Source organism: Apodemus sylvaticus, chromosome 12, assembly GCF_947179515.1.
Source record: "Apodemus sylvaticus chromosome 12, mApoSyl1.1, whole genome shotgun sequence".
Classification (NCBI taxonomy): domain Eukaryota; kingdom Metazoa; phylum Chordata; class Mammalia; order Rodentia; family Muridae; genus Apodemus; species Apodemus sylvaticus.
Window position 1 is genome coordinate 53,891,366 of NC_067483.1, and position 22,592 is coordinate 53,913,957.

The 22,592-nt window shown below is 35.2% G+C and overlaps 1 protein-coding gene across 2 annotated transcripts in view; it reads left to right on the plus strand.

Annotated features, from left to right (window-relative positions):
• Brinp3 (BMP/retinoic acid inducible neural specific 3) overlaps window positions 1–22,592 on the plus strand; it is a 381,590-nt gene that overhangs the window by 146,549 nt on the left and 212,449 nt on the right. The window contains exon 2 of one of the 2 annotated variants that reach the window (XM_052200491.1): window positions 19,451–19,641. The exons of the other annotated variant lie outside the window; for it this stretch is intronic. Within the exon in view, the coding sequence (XP_052056451.1) occupies window positions 19,451–19,641 (191 nt within the window). The remainder of the gene's footprint in view (window positions 1–19,450; window positions 19,642–22,592) is intronic. 2 annotated transcript variants of the gene reach the window in all.

The window sequence follows — 22,592 nt, forward strand, 5'->3', positions numbered from 1 at the left end:
TTATCGAGTGCTCCATAGTCTCAGTAATAGTTTCAGACCTTTTCCTCAGGCTTCTCTCCATTATCATCCCTGCAGTTCTCCCTCCCTCCTTCCCCAATTGTGATTGCTTTCTTTTCCCTCCCAAGTAGAACTGAAGCAGCCTCATTTGGGCCCTTCAGCTTCTTGATCTTTTTAAGTTCTGAGGATTGTATCTTGGGCACTCGTATCAATTTTTGGCTAATATCTACTAATTTCTTGAGTTTTAAATATTAGCCCTCTGTCTGATGTAATGCTGGAGAACTTCCTTTCACATTCTGTAGGTCTCAGTTTTATCTTATTAACAGTGTCCTTTGTCTTACAAAAGCTTTTCAGTTTCATGAGGTCTCATTGCTTGTTGATCTTAGTATCTAAGTTTTTGATGCTCTGTTCAGGAAATTTTCTCCTGTACCAATACATTCAAGGATATACTCACTTTATCTGTTCTAAGATTTAGTATATTTTCTTTTATGTTGAAGGTCTTTCAGACAGAAATTCCAGTGATTGGAGGGGGATACCAAGAATCCACTAAGTTTTGGACACAAATTTTCTTATCCCTAAAAGGTGTGAATGGATAAACAAGGAGCAGATATTAAAGGCAAAGCTAAGCAATGACCAGCCCAACTTGAGATCCATCCCATGGGAGACAGCAGCCTCTGAACCTATTAATGATACTCTGCTATCCTTGCAGATTGGAGTTTAACATAATTGTTTTATGAGAAATCTCATGCAGCAACTGATGGAAACAGATGCATAGACACAGTCAAGCATTAAGCAGAGCTTGTGGAGTCTTGTGAAGGAATAGAAGGAAGGATTTAGGGGGTGCTGAGGGGCAAAGGACAACAAAAGATATACAGAGTCAACTAACTTGGGTCATAGGAGATCACAGAAACTGTATCATTAACCTAAGAGAATGCATGGGCTGGACCTAAGCATCCAACGCACACATGCAGCAGATGTGTTTCAAGGTCTTCTTGTGGATCTCCTAGAAAGTAGAGAGGAGACTGACTCTGTCTCTGTTGATTCTCTTCATACACCTTTCTACAACCTGAGCTGCCTTTTCTGACAGAGGAAAAGGGAAAGCTAGAACAGGGAAATGGGAGATCTGAGGATAGAACTGGTAGGAGACAAAAGCAGGCACTGTGATAGGTATGTAAAGTGAATAGGTAAATCAATTAAGTGGAAAAATAAAAGTTGATATTCAAAAAAATCACAGTGCAGAGTAGAATTTAGAATAAGTAAGTTAGGAAGTAGTTTTCTATTATAATGATAACGAATTAACCTGGTATGATAAAAGTCTTCCAGTGGACTTTATGATGTATGAAACACAACACTGGGGAGAGTTGAAGGTTTGTACAAAGGGTTTGTCTGTATTCCAGACAGAGCAGCCAGGTTGCTTGATAAAAATTTCTCTACACATATCTCTCCCTAAATCCTTCCTATGCTTCCCATATATTTATCCACATAGTGTTACTGAGGTCAGACAGTCTCAGAAGTCCAGATTTCAATCAATGATGCAATAAATTTATTCATTTTGTTCTTTAATCTTTATTTTAGTCCATACTTTATCCCCTTCCTGGTCCACCCTCCAACAGTTCCACATCTCACACCTCCTCACTGTCTCCAAGATGTTATAAATTTATAAAGCAGTTAAAGGCATTGTGCTGTTGTTACACATTTGAGATTCAAACTCATGCTGCTGTACAGCTTTCAGTAACTGTAAAAAAAATTATACTGTTTCCAGAAAGAAGCACATTCTTCAGTTTAATGTTTTAGATTAATTAATTCACACACAGATACAATTCTGTCTTCAGTTATCATATAATTTATTTGTCAGCTTTCTGAGTCAGGTATATAATTTTTCTTTTCTTCTTGCCACCAAACATTAAACCACTTCAGGGTTTCTGGGGAAAAATATTTTTAAACCTTTATTTAAAACCAAATCAAATATATTTTTTTCTATTGACCAGTAGGGAAACTGAGTTTGTGTAAACCTTTGCCATACCTGTCATAATGCTGACACATACATGTGACACTATACATCTTCTTATAACTGAGAGAGTATTGTTGTTCCCCACAGAATACATAAGGCTTGAATTATCTAACACTGCATTCTACTGCAGTATCAGGTAAAAGTAATATTTTAATAAAACTTATATATATATATATATATATATATATATATATATATATATAAAGAGAGACAGAGAGACAAAGACACAGAAATATAGACACATACAGATAAACAAGAAGACAGGGGGAGTGAGAGTAGAAGAATAAAGAGAAAGACAGAGGGACAATGAAACAGGGGAGAGAGACAAGAAAGCAAAGAAATAGGGAAAGAAAGAAGAAAAAGAGGAGAAAAATAAGAAGACACTGAGGCTATCACTGGAAATATATTGTTACATAATAATTAATGGTTTTCAATTTTATCCAAATAGTATCGATCTTCCCCCTCTCCAGTTCCTGGAACACACAGAAAAGGTAGTTGATAAAAAACACTTCTGCTACTCTTTGAGCCCTCTAAGTCTTTGTCACTTTAAGTCACATTCCTATTTTCTCCTACAAGTATATTTTATTTTAACTCCTTCTGCTGACTCAGAAGTTGTGTCATGAATGAATATTCTATGGTATACATATGAATTTTAAAAGCACAGGGTCCCCAGTGGAGGAGCTAGAGGAAGGACCCAAGGAGCAGAAAGGGGTTGTAGCCCCATAGGAGGAACAACAATATGAACCAACCAGTATCCCCAGAGCTCCCAGGGCCTAAACCACCAAACAAAGAGTACTCATGGAGGGACCCATGGCTCCAACAGCATATGGAGCAGATGTCTTTGTAGGACATCAATAAGAGGAGAGGCCCTTGGTCCTATAAAGTTTTGATGCCCCCGTGCAGGAGAATGTCAGGACAGGGAAGGGTGGGTTAGTGATCAAGGGGAGGGGTGATGTGATAGGGAGTTTTCAGAGGGGAAACAAGGAAAAGGGTAATGTTTGAAATTAGATACAATGTCATTTGGTATTTATAAGTAGTAAATAGTTTCCCAGCTTAAAAAAAAGAACAAAATTGACATAAATGGAAAAACTCATTAGTGACTATGATGACATTATTTTATAATGGGAGAAATAGATATTTATCAATTAATTCTTTGGCATATATCAGACATATAACCTAAAAATATAACATATCCAGAGGAAAAAAATGCATCAAGCATATTACAGATTAGCTGCAGCTAGGTAATGCTAGTTAGAAAGATGGGAAACTATTTGAGGCCAATGGGATTTTGAAGCTTGTATAATGTTAACTTAAAAGGTTTAGTTAGTGTGAGATTTGCATATAAAGCATAGGAGGAATATGTATGTGCTAACATAATTTACGTTTTCATAATCCACAGGTAACAGTAATGCTAAGAGTTAGGTGACATAAGAAAAAAAATTTTTAAAGATATTTTTTTATTCGATATATTTTTTATTTACATTTCAAATGATTTCCCCTTTTCTAGCCCCCCACTCCCTGAAAGTTCCCTAAGCCCCCTTCACTCCCCCTGTCCTCCCACCCACCCCTTCCAACTTCCCCGTTCTGGTTTTGGTTTTGCCGAATACTGCTTCACTGAGTCTTTCCAGAACAAGGGGCCACTCCTCTTTCTTCTTGTACCTCATTTGATGTGTGGATTATGTTTTGGGTATTCCAGTTTTCTAGGTTAATAACCACTTATTAGTGAGTGCATACCATGATTCACCTTTTGAGTCTGGGTTACCTCACTTAGTATGATGTTCTCTAGCTCCATCCATTTGCCTAAGAATTTCATGAATTCATTGTTTCTAATGGCTGAATAGTACTCCATTGTGTAGATATACCACATTTTTTGCATCCACTCTTCTGTTGAGGGATATGATTGCTCATGTGCAAAGTGCAAAAATTCTAACAACTCAAAACTAATTTGAAACAAAAAGCTGAAATCAAGAGAATGAATAATTTTTGCAGTTAATGCATTACATTTTACCACATATTTATCTTGTCAAAATGTCAAAATATCCAACTGCCATAAAGATATAAAATATGCAAAATTACAGCCAAGTTGCAACAAGTCTGAAATATGAATAATATAAGTACTGAAGTCATATTTGTATTAAGATATGTAGAAAATTATATTATAAATATAAAATGTGTATAATTAATGGATACAAATAGAAATATCATTGAAATACAAGTTAAAGCAAGGTAGTAGTTGAAAATATATAATAAGGTAGAATTCAGACTAAACTTACAGGGTTGTTTCTAACTATAATAAAATAGTAATAGCATAACAGTCTTCAATGTGATTATAGTAAACATGTTTTTAAGACTAGATTTAATAGTGAGAGTTAAGTAGATTAAAAGATTACCATTTAAATTTATAATTCCAAATAGATATTTTTATATTCATCATTCAAAAAAACAAATCATATTCAGGCTATATTAATATTATTTAATAACTCAACACAAACATACCAATCTACTTTACTGACATTTGTGCAAAATCTAAAATAATAATAGCCAAATCCCACATATAAAAGCACAAACATAAAATTAATGAAAATAAATATCTTAAATTTTCATTTTTTTCTGTATGTGTGTTTAGACTGAAAATATATCTACATACCATATGTGTACAATACCCATATAGGCCAGCAAAGGGTGACAGATCATAAAGGATTAGCATTATAGATGATTAAGCGCAGATTTGAGGTTCTGAAAATCAAACATGGGGTCTTTGGAAGATCAACAGATACACCTGACTGATGTCTCATCTTTCCAGCTCAGCAAATAAATTGTGTTTTTTAAGCCATGAGGATTATATTGCTCATTTTTGACAGTTTTCCTGATCGATTGTGGTTTGCAAACTCATTCCTATACCTACATTTTGATTTGTTTTATTGGCTCTTTGTTCTGATAATTTCAAAGTTTCATAAATTAAATATTTCCATTGGTTTATTTGTGTTAATTTGTATAGATAAAGAATATGTTTCACTCTTCAATAGAAGGATTTGCAATTTTCTCAGAATTATTTATTATAAAGCTGCATTATTCTAATCATAGCTTTTACAGCTTTATAAAAAATGAGAGAGCAGTAGCGTTATGGAGTTCAATCTGGATGCTCTATTCTATTCCACTGAACTGCATCTTAGATTTTAATCTAGTACCTTGATGTATTTCTGTTTCACTTTTTTGTTACAATTGCTTTGCAGTGTAACTTGAATTCAGTGATGGGAATAATTCAGCACTGTGTTTTGCTCAGGATTGCCTTAGGTATTTGATGTATGTTGTGCTTTCCTGAGACTTTTCAAATTCTAAAATTATTTCTGGAAAAAATAGTATTAGAGTTCTACAGTTATTCTCCTTGTGTCTATAGATTTATTTTGTCACTTAGCCATTTGCAAAATAATAATTCTAGCAATTAATTCACATGGGAAATCTTCCCATCCACTAATGTCTTCTATTTCAGTCATTAATTGTATATTTTTCATTTTAAAGGTATTTTACTTCTTCTGAAAAGAGGGTTTATTTCAAGGTTTTAAACACATTTATTGTTTTTGAAAAGAAACAAAGGTATATTTAGATCTCATGGTTTCCAAGACTTCTGAAGTTTCAGCCCATTGTTTAGGGTCTTGTGTCAGGACAGAGACAAATGCAAAATTACTGTTGTCTGCTCTATAATCAGTTCCATTTCTCAAAATCTCCTCTGTAAGTCATCCTAAGATGTTAAAACAAATGACATATCAGTAATAATTTATTCCTGAAAGAGTTGTTAATGATAAACACAAAATCTTTGATGCTACTTTATTCAGATCTGAAGTGTCTCCAAAATACTCATGCTAAAAGCATAGCCACCGGCTGTACATCTATTAATTTAAAATCCTGAGCAAGTGAGGCCTGATGAATTGAAGTGAGGTCATTGCGTTCATACTCTTAAAGAAGGTATTGCAATCCTGTTAGACTTAAAAAAAAAAAAGAGTCCATTTTCCCCCTTAAAAGCATTATATTCTGCAACTTTTTAAACTTTTCAATAATAATTACTATATACAATTTTCTTTAAAAGACTGACATCTTTTATCATTGTCTCTGTATTGTAATTATCTTGGAGAGAATCTGTGGATTGTCCTTTATAACCTCATGACTTAAATGATTTAGGACACTGTAATTTGTTACACTCTTCAATACTTACTGAACTAATTACCCTGACATCATCTACAGTTAGTCCTAATTTGTAATGAATTTGAAGACAAAAGGTACCATTAGTAAAAGTCTCTAATGAAGTATTATAAAAATTAGAAATTATTGAAACAATTTTAATTTTCCATCTGGAAGAACAAGTTCTATGAATTTTCTTTTCTTTTTTTTAATTTTTTTTAATTTATTGATATATTTATTTACATTTCAAATGATTTCCCCTTTTCTGGACCCCCACTCCCCGAAAGTCCCATCAGTCCCCTTCCCTCCCCCTGTTTTCCCACCCAACCCTTCCCACTTCCCTGTTCTGATTTTGCTCTATACTGCTTCACTGAGTCTTTTCAGAACAAGGGGCCACTCATCCGTTCTTCTTGTACCTCATTTGATGTGTGGATTATGTTTAATTGCAATCTATGCTGGGGACCAGTGAGATATGAATATTAATTAGGTTTTAAAAATCTATTTTATTAGTCTTTTCTTTTTTCATAAAGATAACTTTATATAGCATTATAAGTTAAAAATATATGACTTCGGTGTGTTCAGATATTCAATATCAAATTTCTTAGTGGTAAAACAAATTTCCATTTAATTGTGATAATTTTAGGGCATTAATCTGAAACTAAACAAAGTCAATATTGTCACATACATTAAATGTCTGGCTTCAAAGTATTCCACACTGTATATGTAGTGCAATTTCCTTATCTAATTTTAGTCCAGTGTGATTAGAGTTGCAATGAATATGCCTGAGAAAGCATCAGACGTTGAATCTTTTGAACACATGCTAAAGAGTAACATAGAAGGCTTATTTAATTTTGGTTATTTGAGAAACTACCATATTGGTTTTTACAGTGGCTCAACCAGTTTGTAATCTCACTAACAGTGCATGAAGGCCTCTTTTTCCTCATGTTCCCCCCAACATTCATTGTACTTTGTTTTGTTGATCTTCTACATTTTGGTTTCGGTGAAATTAATTCTCCAGCTGTTTTGATTCACAATTCTCTTATTGCTATGGAAAAAAAATACTTTTAGATATATATTTTAACTATATTTTTCTTCTCTTGAACATTCTCTGCTCAGGTCCCTGGTACATTTTGTGTAAACTGGCCTTCTTATTATTTTATTTTGATCATTTGTTTGTCCATGACTCATCAGTCAGTCAGTAGGGTATCAAGGGAGGGTGGGAGAATTGAAGAAAGAAAAGACAATTAGACAACATTATATTATGACTCCAGCAAATGCTGAAGCATGTTTAATTTTTTTTTCAGTCTGTTTTTATGTAAATATAGGTGCATGCAAAGAATATGTCCAGTTACAAGGCATTTTGTTTGTTACTACAAACAAAGTAGTCAGGGAACAAACAAGGCATAAACCAAGGTCCCATGGTATTTACTGACTTATCAAGGTGATTAAGAACTTACCCTATTTTGTCCTAGCTCAATGTCAAATTTTACCTGAACCTACTTCCTTGTCCTAGCCCAATGTCCAATTCTTGCCAATATCCTTGAAGCTGCACCAAGAGCTCTCCACATTTGTTCACAATTCTGTTCATCAAAGCCATTAGGGAGTTTTCAGGGTTTGTCTTTACTACTACCAGTAAGATCTTTTCTAAAATCAGAAAATGGGATGTATAATGAGTGAGGTAAAAGCAATCTGATTCTCTATATAATAGGTACATATAAGAAAATTATGGCAGGTATCAATCATTGCAGACATTACTTAAAATAAGTATGTTTTTCCAGCTGTAATTACAAGGTTATTGCTATTAACAGTTACAGGGCACTTTATGATACTAATTTTTAATTTATTCCTACAGTACTACTTCTATTATTTATTTGTTTTAATATTATTCCTGTTAATTAAATGAGTATTGATAAAATTAAAATTGTTAGTCAACACATATAATAATGTGAAAACTGATATAGTTAATACCTTTGAGTAATTAGGAAAATACCTTCATTTGGTAAAAATTACTAGTTAGAGATAAATCTGGTTTGAGTCACTGCATTATCTTGTTTTGTCAAAAATTTAGCCAGCTTTTCTTACGCTATTGTGCTCAAATTTTTCAATATATATTATAATAAATTCTTTACTTTCTGAAACCAAGGAATCTGAAACCGTGGCTATATTAATTGCACTGAACATTTTTTTGACATAAAATTTAAGCGTGAATATCGGAAGGCAATGTGAAAATTATATGACCATAACTGCAATGTATTTTTATGGTGAAATTCTTTTTCTTCAAACTTTTTGTAAGATGGAATTGGCATTAGAGGTAAATACATGTATGTGTATAAAACAATAGATACTTGGCCTACAGAAGATTTATCAAGCAAGCATGCTATTAAGAATTTACTAGAGTATTCTTAAAGTCTTTCCACAAAAGTATTTTCAAAGACATGTTCTGTTTGAACAGCTATGGTTCATTTATGTAATTTATTGAATAATTGTGCTTCTACAGAGGGTGATATATATTAAAATCTAATCATTGTAGCTCTATCATTTAAAGAATTAGAACAGGTATAATGGGAATATATTTATGTTCTGTGTAAGCTCTAAGAAATAATGAAGGACTTAGTAAGTTTTCAGATTGTTTTTATTTGTTCCAGACATGCAACATTTAGATGGAATCATAAGATGACCTTAGGTAAAGCATTCTCATGTTGACAATCATATGTAATGCCACATTTCCCATGTTTTCTACAGAGCATGACCTTGCTTTGCTTTGAGGAAAACTAGTAGGTGGTAAAGTCGCCATTGTTACTTCATGACGGAGAACTTGAAACTTCACTCTTAGGCTTCCAATTCATGTACAGATATTAACATCCGACTTGATTCCTAAAGTTTGTGTGGTGTTAAAATGATCTACAATGAGACTGAATATATTTATAGGAAGCAAACCAACAGGCAAATTAATAAAACCCATAGTTTCATGAATTTGCATGACTATATATATTTTTAATCTATGCAGGTTGCTTCTATCTACAATGCTAGTTTAAGAGTAATCTGTGTCTACAAAAAGTATCAGAAAAGTGAAATAGATGGACATAATATATTCAAATATTGGTCAAGCAAACCTACAATTGTTTTAGGGAACAGCAGCAGATGCCTACTGACCCTGTGTTCAAGAAGGAAACAATGGATGTTTAAAATTATCCCAGAGTAGTTTGAAGTCCAAAGACAATTTCCTTATTTAGAATATCTTTTTTATCACCTCTTATCAGGATTGTTTCAAAAAGCTTTAATCTGAATTGCCTGAAAAGCATTACAGAGAATACAAGATGTTATATATCATTACATTGCAAAGCAGAAATGAGAGACCAATTAGATAATCTCAATTTCTACTTTTCATCATAAATTAAAAATATTGAATATGCAATTTTGTCTTATTTTGTCTGACTCTTCATGAGAAAATATGAGGAATGAGGGAATAAATAATGCTCTAGCAATTAAGATAATAGTTCTTTGTACAATACTTGGATACTAAGTTAATCTTTATTTAGATGTGTATATGGTCTATCCTCTTTGGCACATGATATTGACAAAAAAATAATGATCAATGGTTTTGTGTGTTTTGTCAAAATAAGTGAAAAAAAAAGTGAATTGATTCTGTAAGTTCATAGGACTTGATAAACTGACATTGGAAAGGCTGACACTCCTTAAAAGGAATTCAGTCCTTGTTTGTTCAAATAAGTGTATAAGGCATTTATATCTAGGAGGAAATGGAACACACCAAATAAAGTTAGATAAGTAAAATTCATATCAAGCAACAGTCATGAGAAATTTAAGATGTGAGAATGATTATGTGTGTATTTTATTCAGAAAAGCAAATATTAGGGCCTTTCACTTCATCTTTCTCATTCCAATTATATCTCAGTATATTTCTCAGGCCCCTGAGGCTAGATATGCACTTTGCTGAAATTAAATATACGACTCTAGATTTTAATGAAAATATAACCATCAGACATGGCTATGGGCCACCATGTGCTCTTTTCATTCTTAGGTTTGACTATATTTAAAAACATCTCAATCAGTATATACATTTTTTTTATTAGTCTAATAGAAAATATGCATCTTTTTTTATTATTATTCGATACAATTTATTTACATTTCAAATGATTTCCCCTTTTCTAGCCCCCCCACTCCCCGAAAGTCCCGCAAACCCCCTTCTCTTCCCCTGTCCTCCCACCCACCCCTTCCCACTTCCCCGTTCTGATTTTGCTGAATACTGTTTCACTGAGTCTTTCCAGAACCAGGGGCCACTCCTCCTTTCTTCTTGTACCTCATTTGATGTGTGGATTATGTTTTGGGTATTCCAGTTTTCTAGGTTAATATCCACTTATTAGTGAGTGCATACCATGATTCACCTTTTGAGTCTGGGTTACCTCACTTAGTATGATATTCTCTAGCTCCATCCATTTGCCTAAGAATTTCATGAATTCATTGTTTCTAATGGCTGAATAGTACTCCATTGTGTAGATATACCACATTTTTTTGCATCCATTCTTCTGTTGAGGGATACGTGGGTTCTTTCCAGCATCTGGCAATTACAAATAGGGCTGCTATGAACATAGTAGAGCATGTATCCTTATTACATGGTGGGGAGTCTTCTGGGTATATGCCCAGGAGTGGTATAATAGGATCTTCTGGAATTAAGGTGCCCAGTTTTCGGAGGAACCGCCAGACTGATTTCCAGAGTGGTTGTACAAATTTGCAACCCCACCAGCAGTGGAGGAGTGTTCCTCTTTCTCCACACCCTCTCCAACACCTGCTGTCTCCTGAATTTTTAATCTTAGCCATTCTGACTGGTGTAAGATGAAATCTTAGGGTTGTTTTGATTTGCATTTCCCTAATGACTAATGAAGTTGAGCATTTTTTAAGATGCTTCTCCGCCATCCGATGTTCTTCAGGTGAGAATTCTTTGTTTAACTCTGTACCCCCATTTTTTAATAGGGTTGTTTGGTTTTCTGGAGTCTAACTTCTTGAGTTCTTTATATATATTGGATATTAGCCCTCTATCTGATGTAGGATTGGTGAAGATCTTTTCCCAATTTGTTGGTTGCCGATTTGTCCTCTTGATGGTGTCCTTTGCCTTACAGAAACTTTGTAATTTTATGAGGTCCCATTTGTCAATTCTTGCTCTTAGAGCATACGCTATTGGTGTTCTGTTCAGAAACTTTCTCCCTGTACCGATGTCCTCAAGGGTCTTCCCCAGTTTCTTTTCTATTAGCTTCAGAGTGTCTGGCTTTATGTGGAGGTCCTTGATCCATTTGGATTTGAGCTTAGTACAAGGAGACAAGGATGGATCAATTCGCATTCTTCTGCATGCTGACCTCCAGTTGAACCAGCACCATTTGTTGAAAAGGCTATCTTTTTTCCATTGGATGTTTTCAGCCTCTTTGTCGAGGATCAAGTGGCCATAGGTGTGTGGGTTCATTTCTGGATCTTCAATCCTGTTCCATTGATCCTCCTGCTTGTCACTGTACCAATACCATGCAGTTTTTAACACTATTGCTTGGTAGTATTGCTTGAGGTCAGGGATACTGATTCCCCCAGATTTTCTTTTGTTGCTGAGAATAGTTTTAGCTATCCTGGGTTTTTTGTTGTTCCAGATGAATTTGATAATTGCTCTTTCTAACTCTGTGAAGAATTGAGTTGGGATTTTGATGGGTATTGCATTGAATCTGTATAGTGCTTTAGGCAAAATGGCCATTTTAACTATATTGATTCTACCGATCCATGAGCATGGGAGGTTTTCCCATTTTTTGAGGTCTTCTTCCATTTCCTTCTTCAGAGTCTTGAAGTTCTTGTCATACAGATCTTTCACATGTTTGGTAAGAGTCACCCCAAGATACTTTATACTGTTTGTGGCTATTGTGAAGGGGGTCATTTCCCTAATTTCTTTCTCAGCCTGCTTATCCTTTGAGTATAGGAAGGCCACTGATTTGCTTGAGTTGATTTTATAACCTGCCACTTTGCTGAAGTTGTTTATCAGCTGTAGGAGCTCTCTAGTGGAGTTCTTTGGGTCACTTAGGTAGACTATCATGTCGTCTGCAAATAATGATAGTTTGACTTCTTCCTTTCCAATTTGTATCCCTTTGACCTCCTTATGTTGTCGAATTGCCCGAGCTAGTACCTCAAGTACAATATTGAAAAGATAAGGAGAAAGGGGGCAGCCTTGTCTGGTCCCTGATTTCAGTGGGATTGCTTCAAGTTTCTCTCCATTTAGTTTGATGCTGGCTACCGGTTTGCTGTATATTGCTTTTACTATGTTTAGGTATGGGCCTTGAATTCCTGTTCTCCTCCAAGACTTTAAGCATGAAAGGATGCTGAATTTTGTCAAATGCTTTTTCAGCATCCAATGAAATGACCATGTGGTTTTGTTCTTTGAGTTTGTTTATGTAGTGGATTGTATTGATGGATTTCCGTATATTGAACCAACCGCATTCCCGGGATAAAGCCTACTTGATCATGGTGGATGATCGTTTTGATGTGTTCTTGGATTCGGTTGGCAAGAATTTTATTGAGTATTTTTGCATCGATGTTCATAAGGGAAATTGGTCTGAAGTTCTCTTTCTTTGTTGGATCTTTGTGTGGCTTTGGTATCAGCGTAATTGTGGCTTCGTAGAAGGAATTGGGTAGTGTTCCTTCTGTTTCTATTTTGTGGAATAGTTTGAAGAGTATTGGTGTTAACTCTTCTTTGAAGGTCTGGTAGAATTCTGCACTGAAGCCATCTGATCCTGTGCTTTTTTTGGTTGGAAGACTTTCTATGACTCCTTCTATTTCTTTAGGCATTATGGGACTGTTTAGATGGTCTAGTTGGTCCTGATTTAATTTTGGTATTTGGTATCTGTCAAGGAAATTGTCCATTTCCTCCAGATTCTCCAGTTGTGTTGAGTATAGGCTCTTGTAGTAGGATCTGATGATTTTTTGGATTTCCTCAGTTTCCGTTGTTATATCTCCCTTTTCATTTCTAAGTTTGTTAATTTGGATACTTTCTCTGTGCCCTTTGGTCATTCTGGCTAAGGGTTTATCTATCTTGTTGATTTTCTCAAAGAACCAGCTCCTGGTATTGTTGATTTTTTGTATGGTTCTCTTTGTTTCTACTTGATTGATTTCGGCCCTGAGTTTGATGATTTCCTGCCTTCTACTCCTCCTGGGCGAAATAGCTTCTTTTTGTTCTAGGGCTTTCAGGTGTGTCATTAAGCTGGTAATGTATACTCTCTCCATTTTCTTTTTGCAGGCACTCAGGGCTATGAGTTTTCCTCTTAGCACTGCTTTCATTGTGTCCCATAGATTTGGGTATGTTGTGTTTTCATTTTCATTGTGTTCTAAAAAGTCTTTAATTTCTTTCTTTATTTCTTCCTTGACCAAGGTATCATTGAGTAGATTATTGCTCAGTTTCCACGTGTATGTGGGCTTTCTGTTGTTTCTGTTGCTATTGAAGACCACTTTTACTCCATAGTGATCAGATAGGAGGCATGGGATTAGTTCGATCTTCTTATATTTGTTGAGGTCTGTCTTGTGACCAATTATATGGTCGATTTTGGAGAAGGTACCATGAGGTGCTGAGAAAAAGGTATATTCTTTTGTTTTAGGATAGAATGTTCTATATATATCTGTTAAATCTAATTGGTCCAAAGCTTCAATTAGTTTCATTGTGTCCCTGTTTAGTTTCTGTTTTCCTGATCGGTCCATTGAGGAAAGTGCAGTGTTGAAGTCACCCACAATTATTGTGTCAGGTGCAATGTGTGCTTTTAGTTTTAATAAAGTTTCTTTTACGAAAGAGGGTGCCCTTGCATTTGGGGCATAGATGTTCAGGATTGACAGTTCTTCTTTTTGTATTTTTCCTTTGACCAGCAAGAAGTGTCCCTCAGGGTCTCTTTTGATGACTTTGGGTTGAAAGTCAATTTTATCTGATATTAAAATGGCTACTCCAGCTTGTTTCCTGAGACCATTTGCTTGTAAAATTGTCTTCCAGCCTTTTACTCTAAGGTAGTGTTTGTCTTTGACCCTGAGGTGTGTTTCCTGTAAGCAGCAAAATGTAGGGTCCTGTTTACGTATCCATTCAGTTAGTCTGTGTCTTTTTATTGGGGCATTAAGTCCATTGATGTTAAGAGATATTAAGGAATAGTGATTGTTACTTCCTATCATTTTTGACGTTATTTTTTAAATTTGAATGCTTAACTTCTTTTGGGTTTGATGAAAGGTTACTATCTTGCTTTTTCCCGGGTGAAGTTTCCCTCCTTGTATTGGTGTTGTCCTCCTATTATCCTTTTTAGGGCCGGGTTTGTGGATAGATATTGGGTAAACTTGGTTTTGTCATGAAATATCTTAGTTTCTCCATCTGTGGTGATTGAGAGTTTTGCTGGATATAGTAGTTTTGGTTGGCATTTGTGTTCTCTTAGAGTCTGCATGAGATCTGCCCAGGACCTTCTAGCCTTCATAGTCTCAGGTGAAAAGTCTGCTGTGATTCTGATAGGTCTTCCTTTATATGTTACTTGGCCTTTTTCTCTTACTGCCTTTAGTATTCTTTCTTTGTTTAGAACATTTGGTGTTTTGATTATTATGTGACGGGAAGTATTTCTGTTCTGGTCCAGTCTGTTTGGAGTTCTGTAGGCTTCTTGTATATTCATGGGCATCTCTCTCTTTAGGTTAGGGAAGTTTTCTTCCATAATTTTATTGAAGATGTTTGCTGGCCCTTTAAGTTGTAAAGCTTCACTCTCATCTATGCCTATAATCCTTAGGTTTGGTCTTCTCATTGTGTCCTGGATTTCCTGGATATTTTGGGTTACAAGCTTTTTGCATTTTGCATTTTCTTTAACTGTTGAGTCCATGGTTTCTATGGAATCTTCAGCATCTGAGATTCTTTCTTCTATCTCTTGTATTCTGTTGTTGATATTTGCATCTCTGTCCCCTGATTTCTTCCCAAGGCTTTCTATCTCCAAAGTTGTCTCCCTTTGAGTTTTCTTAGTTGTTTCTAATTCTGATTTTAGATCCTGGATGGTTTTGCTTAGCTCCTTCACTTGCATGTTTGTGTTTTCCTGTAATTCTTTAAGAGATTTTTGTGTTTCGTCTTTCATGACCTCAGCCTGTTGACCAAAGTTCTCCTGTATTTCTTTAAGAGCTTTTTGTGTTTCGTCTTTCATGACCTCAGCCTGTTGACCAAAGTTCTCCTGTATTTCTTTAAGTGTTTTTTGCATTTCCTCCTTGTTGGCTTTTGTATTCTCCTGGATTTCTTTCAATGATTTTTGTGTTTCTCTTGCAAGGGCTTCTAACTTTTGATCCATTTTCTCCTGAATTTCTTTATGTATGTCCTTCATGTGTTCCTGTACCAGCATCATGACCAGTGATTTTAAATCCAAATCTTGTTTTACTGGTGTGATGGGGTATCCAGGACATGTTGGTAGAGGAGAATTGGGTTCAGATGTTGCCATATTGCCTTGATTTCTGTTAGTGACGTTCCTGCGTTTGCCTTTTGCCATCTAGTTCTCACTGGTGTTAGTTTATCTTCTCAGTGCTGGACTCACCAGTGCAAGCTGCCCCTTCCCAGTTGGCCTCTGGTGCACAGCTTACCTCCTGCACTGCTTGTAGACAGTGTGCTGCTGCCCAGGCTGTTCAGATCCCAAAGCAGGCACCTGAAGGCTCCTGCTGGGGCCCGCTGGATTCACTGGAGCACACTGACTTCTCCCAGCTGGCTGCCTGGAAGCCCAGCTAGCCACTTGCAGGACTTGGAGATGTAATGCTGCCGCCCAGACTGATCTGGATCCGGAAGCGGAGAGAGTAGAGCTAAGGGCTTCTGCCTGAGGCCTTGCCCCAGATTGTGTCTGTGGACCAGATGGACCTGTGTGCACCCCCAGGGAGTGCCGACGGTGTATGCTACTGTGACCTCCCCTGTGTTCCGCTCACTCTGCTGGGCAGCCGATCCGCCAACCGGGCTGTTGCACACAAGGTTAGCCTGGCCGCCCAGTCCCTGAGTCCAGGCAAAAGCCTGGGAGGCCAAGGTCCGAGCAAAGTTCCCCTAGGGCTATGACTGTTAATTGGGTCTGCCAGGTGACTAGGATGGCAGGCATGCGCGCCCGCGCTCCCTGAAAGCGCCGGGAGAGTCTGCTTTGCTAACAATCACCTGGGCGGGTTGACTCACAGATGGCCCACCAAGCCGCCCAGTTCTTGGGGTCAGTCCTGTGCCTTTTGGGGCCTGGACCCCCGCTTTGTTAGCCTTAGGCTATGCCTGTTACAGGTCTGCCTGCCTGAGCTCTCTGTAGTCCTGCAGGCAAAATGGCGGCGGCGCACTCGCAGGCCTGGGCAAAAAATCTCCTGGCTGGGTTGGCACCCTGATGGCCCCCCGACCCACCCAGGGCCTGGGTGCAGGCCAACGCCCGTCGGGCTCAGACCACCGCGGTGTTGGCCTCGGGTTATGTTTGTGTACCTCAGTCTGTCCGATCCCTGGAGTACGGAACCGAGATGGATGCACCTCTCCTGACTGGTGGGAGGCCGAGTTCTAGTATATACATTTTAAAATCCTTAAATATTCATTGTTTAAAAATTCTTTTTGTAGCTTTTCAAATTCTATCTTCCATTAAGTAGTCATATACTATTTCTCTCAGCAGTAGCTATTGTCCAATATCTCCCAAGGCTTCCCTTCTGAAGCTTTTTTGTGTGGAATTCTTTTCTTAATTTATATGTGATCAACTAAAAAAATATCTTGCATGAGTGAAATCATGGGCTTATAGCCTTTCTATGCCTGATATAGTCTACCTAATTTTATAATCTCAAGTTCAATCTGTCACAAAAAAAAACAGGATTTAATTTTTTATTGCTAAATACAAGCCTACAAGTTTTTAGTTGGTAAACAATTGTTATAAAGGTATGCTTTAAAGAATGTCCATATCATTGTTTAACTAGTAACTTCTCAGATTGTATACATATATAATCTATATGTAGATTATATCTCAGTATATTCCTCCAGCCCCTGAGACTAGATAGGCACTTTGCTTAAGTTAAATATAATACTCTAGATTATAATGCAAACATAACTATTAGACATGGTCATGGGCTACCATGTGCTCTTTTCATTCTTATGTTTGACTACATTTAAAAACATCTGCATTTAAAAATCTATATTATCTACATCTTGTTGACATATTGAACAAGATAAATATTTTATTTAATATTATCTTACTTTGAAGCATTTAACTGTACATTTCTTCACATTCTACTGCACTATATGTGTGTAATATAAAAATATTGAGGCACATTTTTACAAGAAAATTTTGTAAGAATATTGACACAACTGAAGCTTAGGTAAAAAGACATGTGTGTGAAGGTGTGTGGGTGTGTATGTATGTGTGTTGAATATTAAAATAAATCCAATTGTTAAAGACTGTGTGTTTAATAAAGTACTGCATATTGAATAGATTTTGAGAATGGATTTTAAAGAGAATATACCAAATTTTATAGATAGCAGTTTTCTTCACACTGTAATTCCTTAAACAGCAAAATTATCCTTTTATATTATTAGCAAGAAAGAGCAGAGTAATGTTAATCACAGGAAAATGAACCATATTAAAGGAAATATATGCAGAATTAAGTGTTAAAGTAAAAATGAAGTATGAATGTAAAGGTGGAGTATTTGAGAAGACAAAGGCAAGTAGGACAGACTGGACCCAAAAGAGTAAATGAAGATAAAGATGTTAGTCACATATGTACAAGTTATATAATGAAGCCACATGCCTGTGCATATAATCAATATACAATACTAAATTTATTTATTTTAAAGTGTATAAGTCATTTCCATCTAACAAGTCATTAACCAGTAACTCTGGAGCAGAATTTCAAGTGTCGTTAACAGCTGCTGAGTTTAAGAGCTCACTTTGAGTCAAAAGTGTTTAAAACCGTTTAAATGTTCTCATAGGGAAGTTAGTTAAGATTTCCTCAAGGAAGGATGGAGTAAGTTAATTTACGTTAGGGACAATGCCTTTTCCATAGTCCTTAGTGAATCTGACCTTAAAATTAGTTTTCCAAAATTAGGTATTTTCAAACTCCCAGGGTTTGCCACATTTGCAAAATATGTGCAGTTGGGAATGCCAGGGTCTGACCCCTTTGTCCTAGAAGTATCTATATTGTCTCTCATTAATCTGTGTAAAGCCTTGCCCTACTTCTCTTTGTTGAGCAGCCCTATCTCCTTTGAGTATTGCTTTACATACTGCCTTTCCAGAGTGTCTTTCCATTGCAATTAATTAAAAAATAGGACAGCCCCACCATATCATTGGTTGTTAGTAGACATATGCAATTTAGTCCTTGGAACATGTTGTTTAACTATTGTTCAGTGTAAATCTGTCTCTTTATATGTTACATTTATTGTTTAACTCCACTAGATAGTAAGTTCCTCAAACAAAGGAAGAATGGTCATATGGTTATTCTTTAGATATATCTTTTATTATGGATTTTAGTCTGACATACTGTGGAAATTTTTGCAAGAAATATATATATATATATATATATATATATATATATATATATACATATATAATCCACAGCCTCCCTATTTAAGAATAATCTGGATTATTAATACCACCTTATCTAATTCACCATAGGATTTTCCTCTATCTTAGTGATGATTTAACTGAAGATATATATATGTCCATATTTTAATGTATACATTTCTGGCATTTGTCAAACTCATCTATCAAGTTAGGCATATTAAAAAATTATTTAATTAGAAAAATGGATTTTATAAAGAATGAAATAATCAGCAATACAGTTATTTTGATGACAAAAATAAACCTTGCAATTCTGATATCCCTCAAATTTTAAGATCTTATATTAAAAAATGAATTGGAAAAATATCTTGGGAATGATTAAGATAATTATTTAACTAATATTTGCAAATCAGTTATCCTACTTTTCATTTTTCTTGTTTCTTCTTTAATAACTACATTCATTTTCTGCAAAGGGAAGTAGTGCTTATGAATCTGCATGTCCTTGGGAAAATATGTCAGTAGAGGGTATTCAGTTTCAGTACCATATTGCTATTACTGTGAGTTAGGTCTAAGTACGAATTCTAGTTAAGTGAATTACAGATGTAACCTCTTCTACTTTTATGACCTGGTACATTATTAAAAGCTGCAGTCATTAGAATGACTGACCCAATTAAACTACCAAGAGAACTTTTTGAATGAAAACACTTAAAAATGTGCAGTTGTAAATAAAAATAAATTTGCTTTTCAGGGAGTTTGGCCGTTGGAAGGTAAATAATCTTGCAATTGAGAGAAGAAATTTCCTTGGCTCTCCTCTGCCTCTTGCCCCTGAATTCTTCCGCAATATAAGGCTTTTGGGACGACGACCTTCTCTTCAGCAAATCACAGAAAATCTTATCAAGAAATATGGGACTCATTTCTTGCTCTCGGCTACTCTGGGAGGTAGGAGACTTTGAAACTATCTGTGCTTGTGCTTGCCTGTAAATAAAACTGTATATTCATTGCAGAGGAGCACTTAATCCATATCACTACTGTGGATGCTCTCCATTATCAAAAACGTTGATGAAGTGATCAGGTAATACCTTCTATAACACACTCACTAGAATGATGAGGGAATTACATGCTATCTTCCTACAAACTGCTTAGAGATCCAATAGACATAAAATATATGTATAAATGTGACAATCCATCATTCAAATTGATATGGCAAATTATGTTTTAAAAATAAACAGCTTCAATGCAGGTGAGGGGCATCACTTCTGGTAACAGAGAAAAGAAATGATTTCCTGGAGTAAGTGCTCAATTTCTTTCTTTTTTTTGCCATTTTTTTTGTCTTTTTTTCCTTTCTTTTTAATATTTTTATTTTCTATATTCTTTGTTTACATTCCGAATGATTTCCCCTTTGCAGATCCCCCCTCCCCATATGTCCCATAACACTCTATATTTGACCTGTGGTCTTAAGAAGGAGAAAAAAAAGAATAATCTTAAAAATTAAGACATTCACTTATTTCTTAGTGAGATTAAGAAACCTATTATTAAGCATAAAGATGAGCTTAGCAATGTAATAAAGATTTAGCAGTTTGAATGGACGTGGAAGGATTTTTAAGGAGATAATAATTAATAAACAAACTGACATTTTCCATAAAATTGGTTTTCAATTATATGTGTGTTTTCCACATGTTTTTAATATTACAAAAATGTATGTTTTAGAAATTGGTATTTCTGGATCTACTATGAGACTGGTTGTACAATTTGGATAAAGAAACTAAGGGAAAAGATATGTCCTTTTCTCCATGAATTCACAAAAGATGACTGTGCTGATATCGTCAATGATGTAGAAGACTGCTTCTTAGCTTTATAGGATGAGTCTTTGTTTTTGTTGTTTTTGTTGCTGTCCTTAGCCTCTAAAAACAGTCTGTCAGAAATTCAGGCAGTTACTTATTTCAGAATATATCCTCTAAGAAACCCTGTCTTCACTGTGCAGGTGTGATACCTAGAGCAAATCATCACATAGATGAAAGCCTCAAAAATTTATCATAGAAGTCTTCTGTGGTTCATTCTTCATGCAGTATTTTCCAAAACGTGAAACAATATGCTTCCTGTTTGAGTGGGAGTTACAAAGTTGCCATCCACCATAAAATAGAATCTTGCTGTGGTTTATAAATCCCAAATTGCAGATCAAGCGCTGGATTTCACCTCAAATATCGCATGTGACTCTTCTTAATGTAGTTTTAATTGCAGTGCCTTTTAATTTACTGCTTAAATGTGTCTCAGCAACTAAGTAAGACACACAGTGTCAGTGTCAACTGAGAACACAGCAAACCCTACTTTTCTGTACAATCTTATTATCATTTCCCTTTGTTCATAAAATTTATACTGATTTAAAAATCCTTGGTTTCCTTGTTGAACACTTTTGTGAATATTTTAAAAAAACAGTTTGTCATCTTTTTTCTCCGTGTTTATAATAGTTTCTGCTATAAGGTTGGCTTTCGTTAAACTCTTTGTTCATTAAATAACTAAATGGAGTTATACCAGGAGTCCTACACTGCATAGTTTTCTGAAAAATATAAAACTTAATGACGATTATAGAGGAAACTGGAGTTCTAACCCTGAATGAAAGGAAAAATAATCTAAAGTGGATGAACTTTACCAAGATTTTTAATTAATGAGAGTCAGGGTTCTGGCAAAGGGTACATATATAAAGCGTGGGTAGAGCGGGAAGGGGTAGATCCCTCTCATAGTTAAGAGGATGTCAGTCTATTATGTCATGTGGTGACACTACACAGCAGAATGGAGGTAGGTGGCAGGCACAAAGAACAAGCTCGCGGACACACATGCAGTCCCCCATTCCCTCCTCCCTTGGTGATGATTAAACAAAAACAAGACAGAGACAACAAATCTGTGTCATGATCCATCTGCCTTCCCTTTAAACTACTATTAACTTCTATGATTTTTGTATTTGTTTTATAGTTAGTGAAAGAACAACACCTATATAGACATCATATTGAGACTTATTCAAATGTCTGGTGATACCTTTTAATGCAGCATATGCTTCAGTTTCAATATGTGTGGCATTTACATTTTTTACATTATACTTTTTATTTACGTATATCTGAGTAAAATGATAAAAATACCACGATCATGATTTTGTGTAATCTCTGTTTTGTAATATCAATAATTAAAAATATAATAATATCTGAAATGTGAAAGTAACATTGTTATTCTAGCTTCTACTTTTAAGAAGTTGAATAATTTATGGAATATGTAACGCTTTCTTACTCCTCTAGTAGCAGAGCAGAATAGCTAGAATAATTTCTATATATAAAATAAGGTTTACATGTAGGGCAAACAGAAGCACATGTGGTTCCCATAGATAAAATTGTTAACATGTGGTTCAAATTATTGTTGATTTTCTTTACTTAATTTTTTCATTACTTTTATAATATGAATCATACATTTTGCTTTGTGTTTTGGTTTTCTTTTATTGTTTTTGCTTTGGTTGCTGTTGCTACTGCTGATAGTAAAACCAGTGGTTTATAAATGGTGCTTAAAATCTTCATGTGATTAAACTACATTTGGGGTGGACTGTTCTAATGGCACTGTTATATGTCACTATTTATATAGTGACTTTAATATTTACATATGTACATACTTTATCTTACTCAAAATATTTGAAATAGTCTCTTATTAACACCAGTGAATTGATTAAATGAAATTGTATCATCTAATATCTATGTAAATTTGCCTATTATAAAGAAGATTGTGACTGAAAAATAAATCAATACAATTTAACATACACACAAAAGTCTAAAATTATTTAAGGATAAATTTACCTAATGATATAACAAAAAATCTGTCATGAAACCAGTAATATACTGATGATAATAATTAAA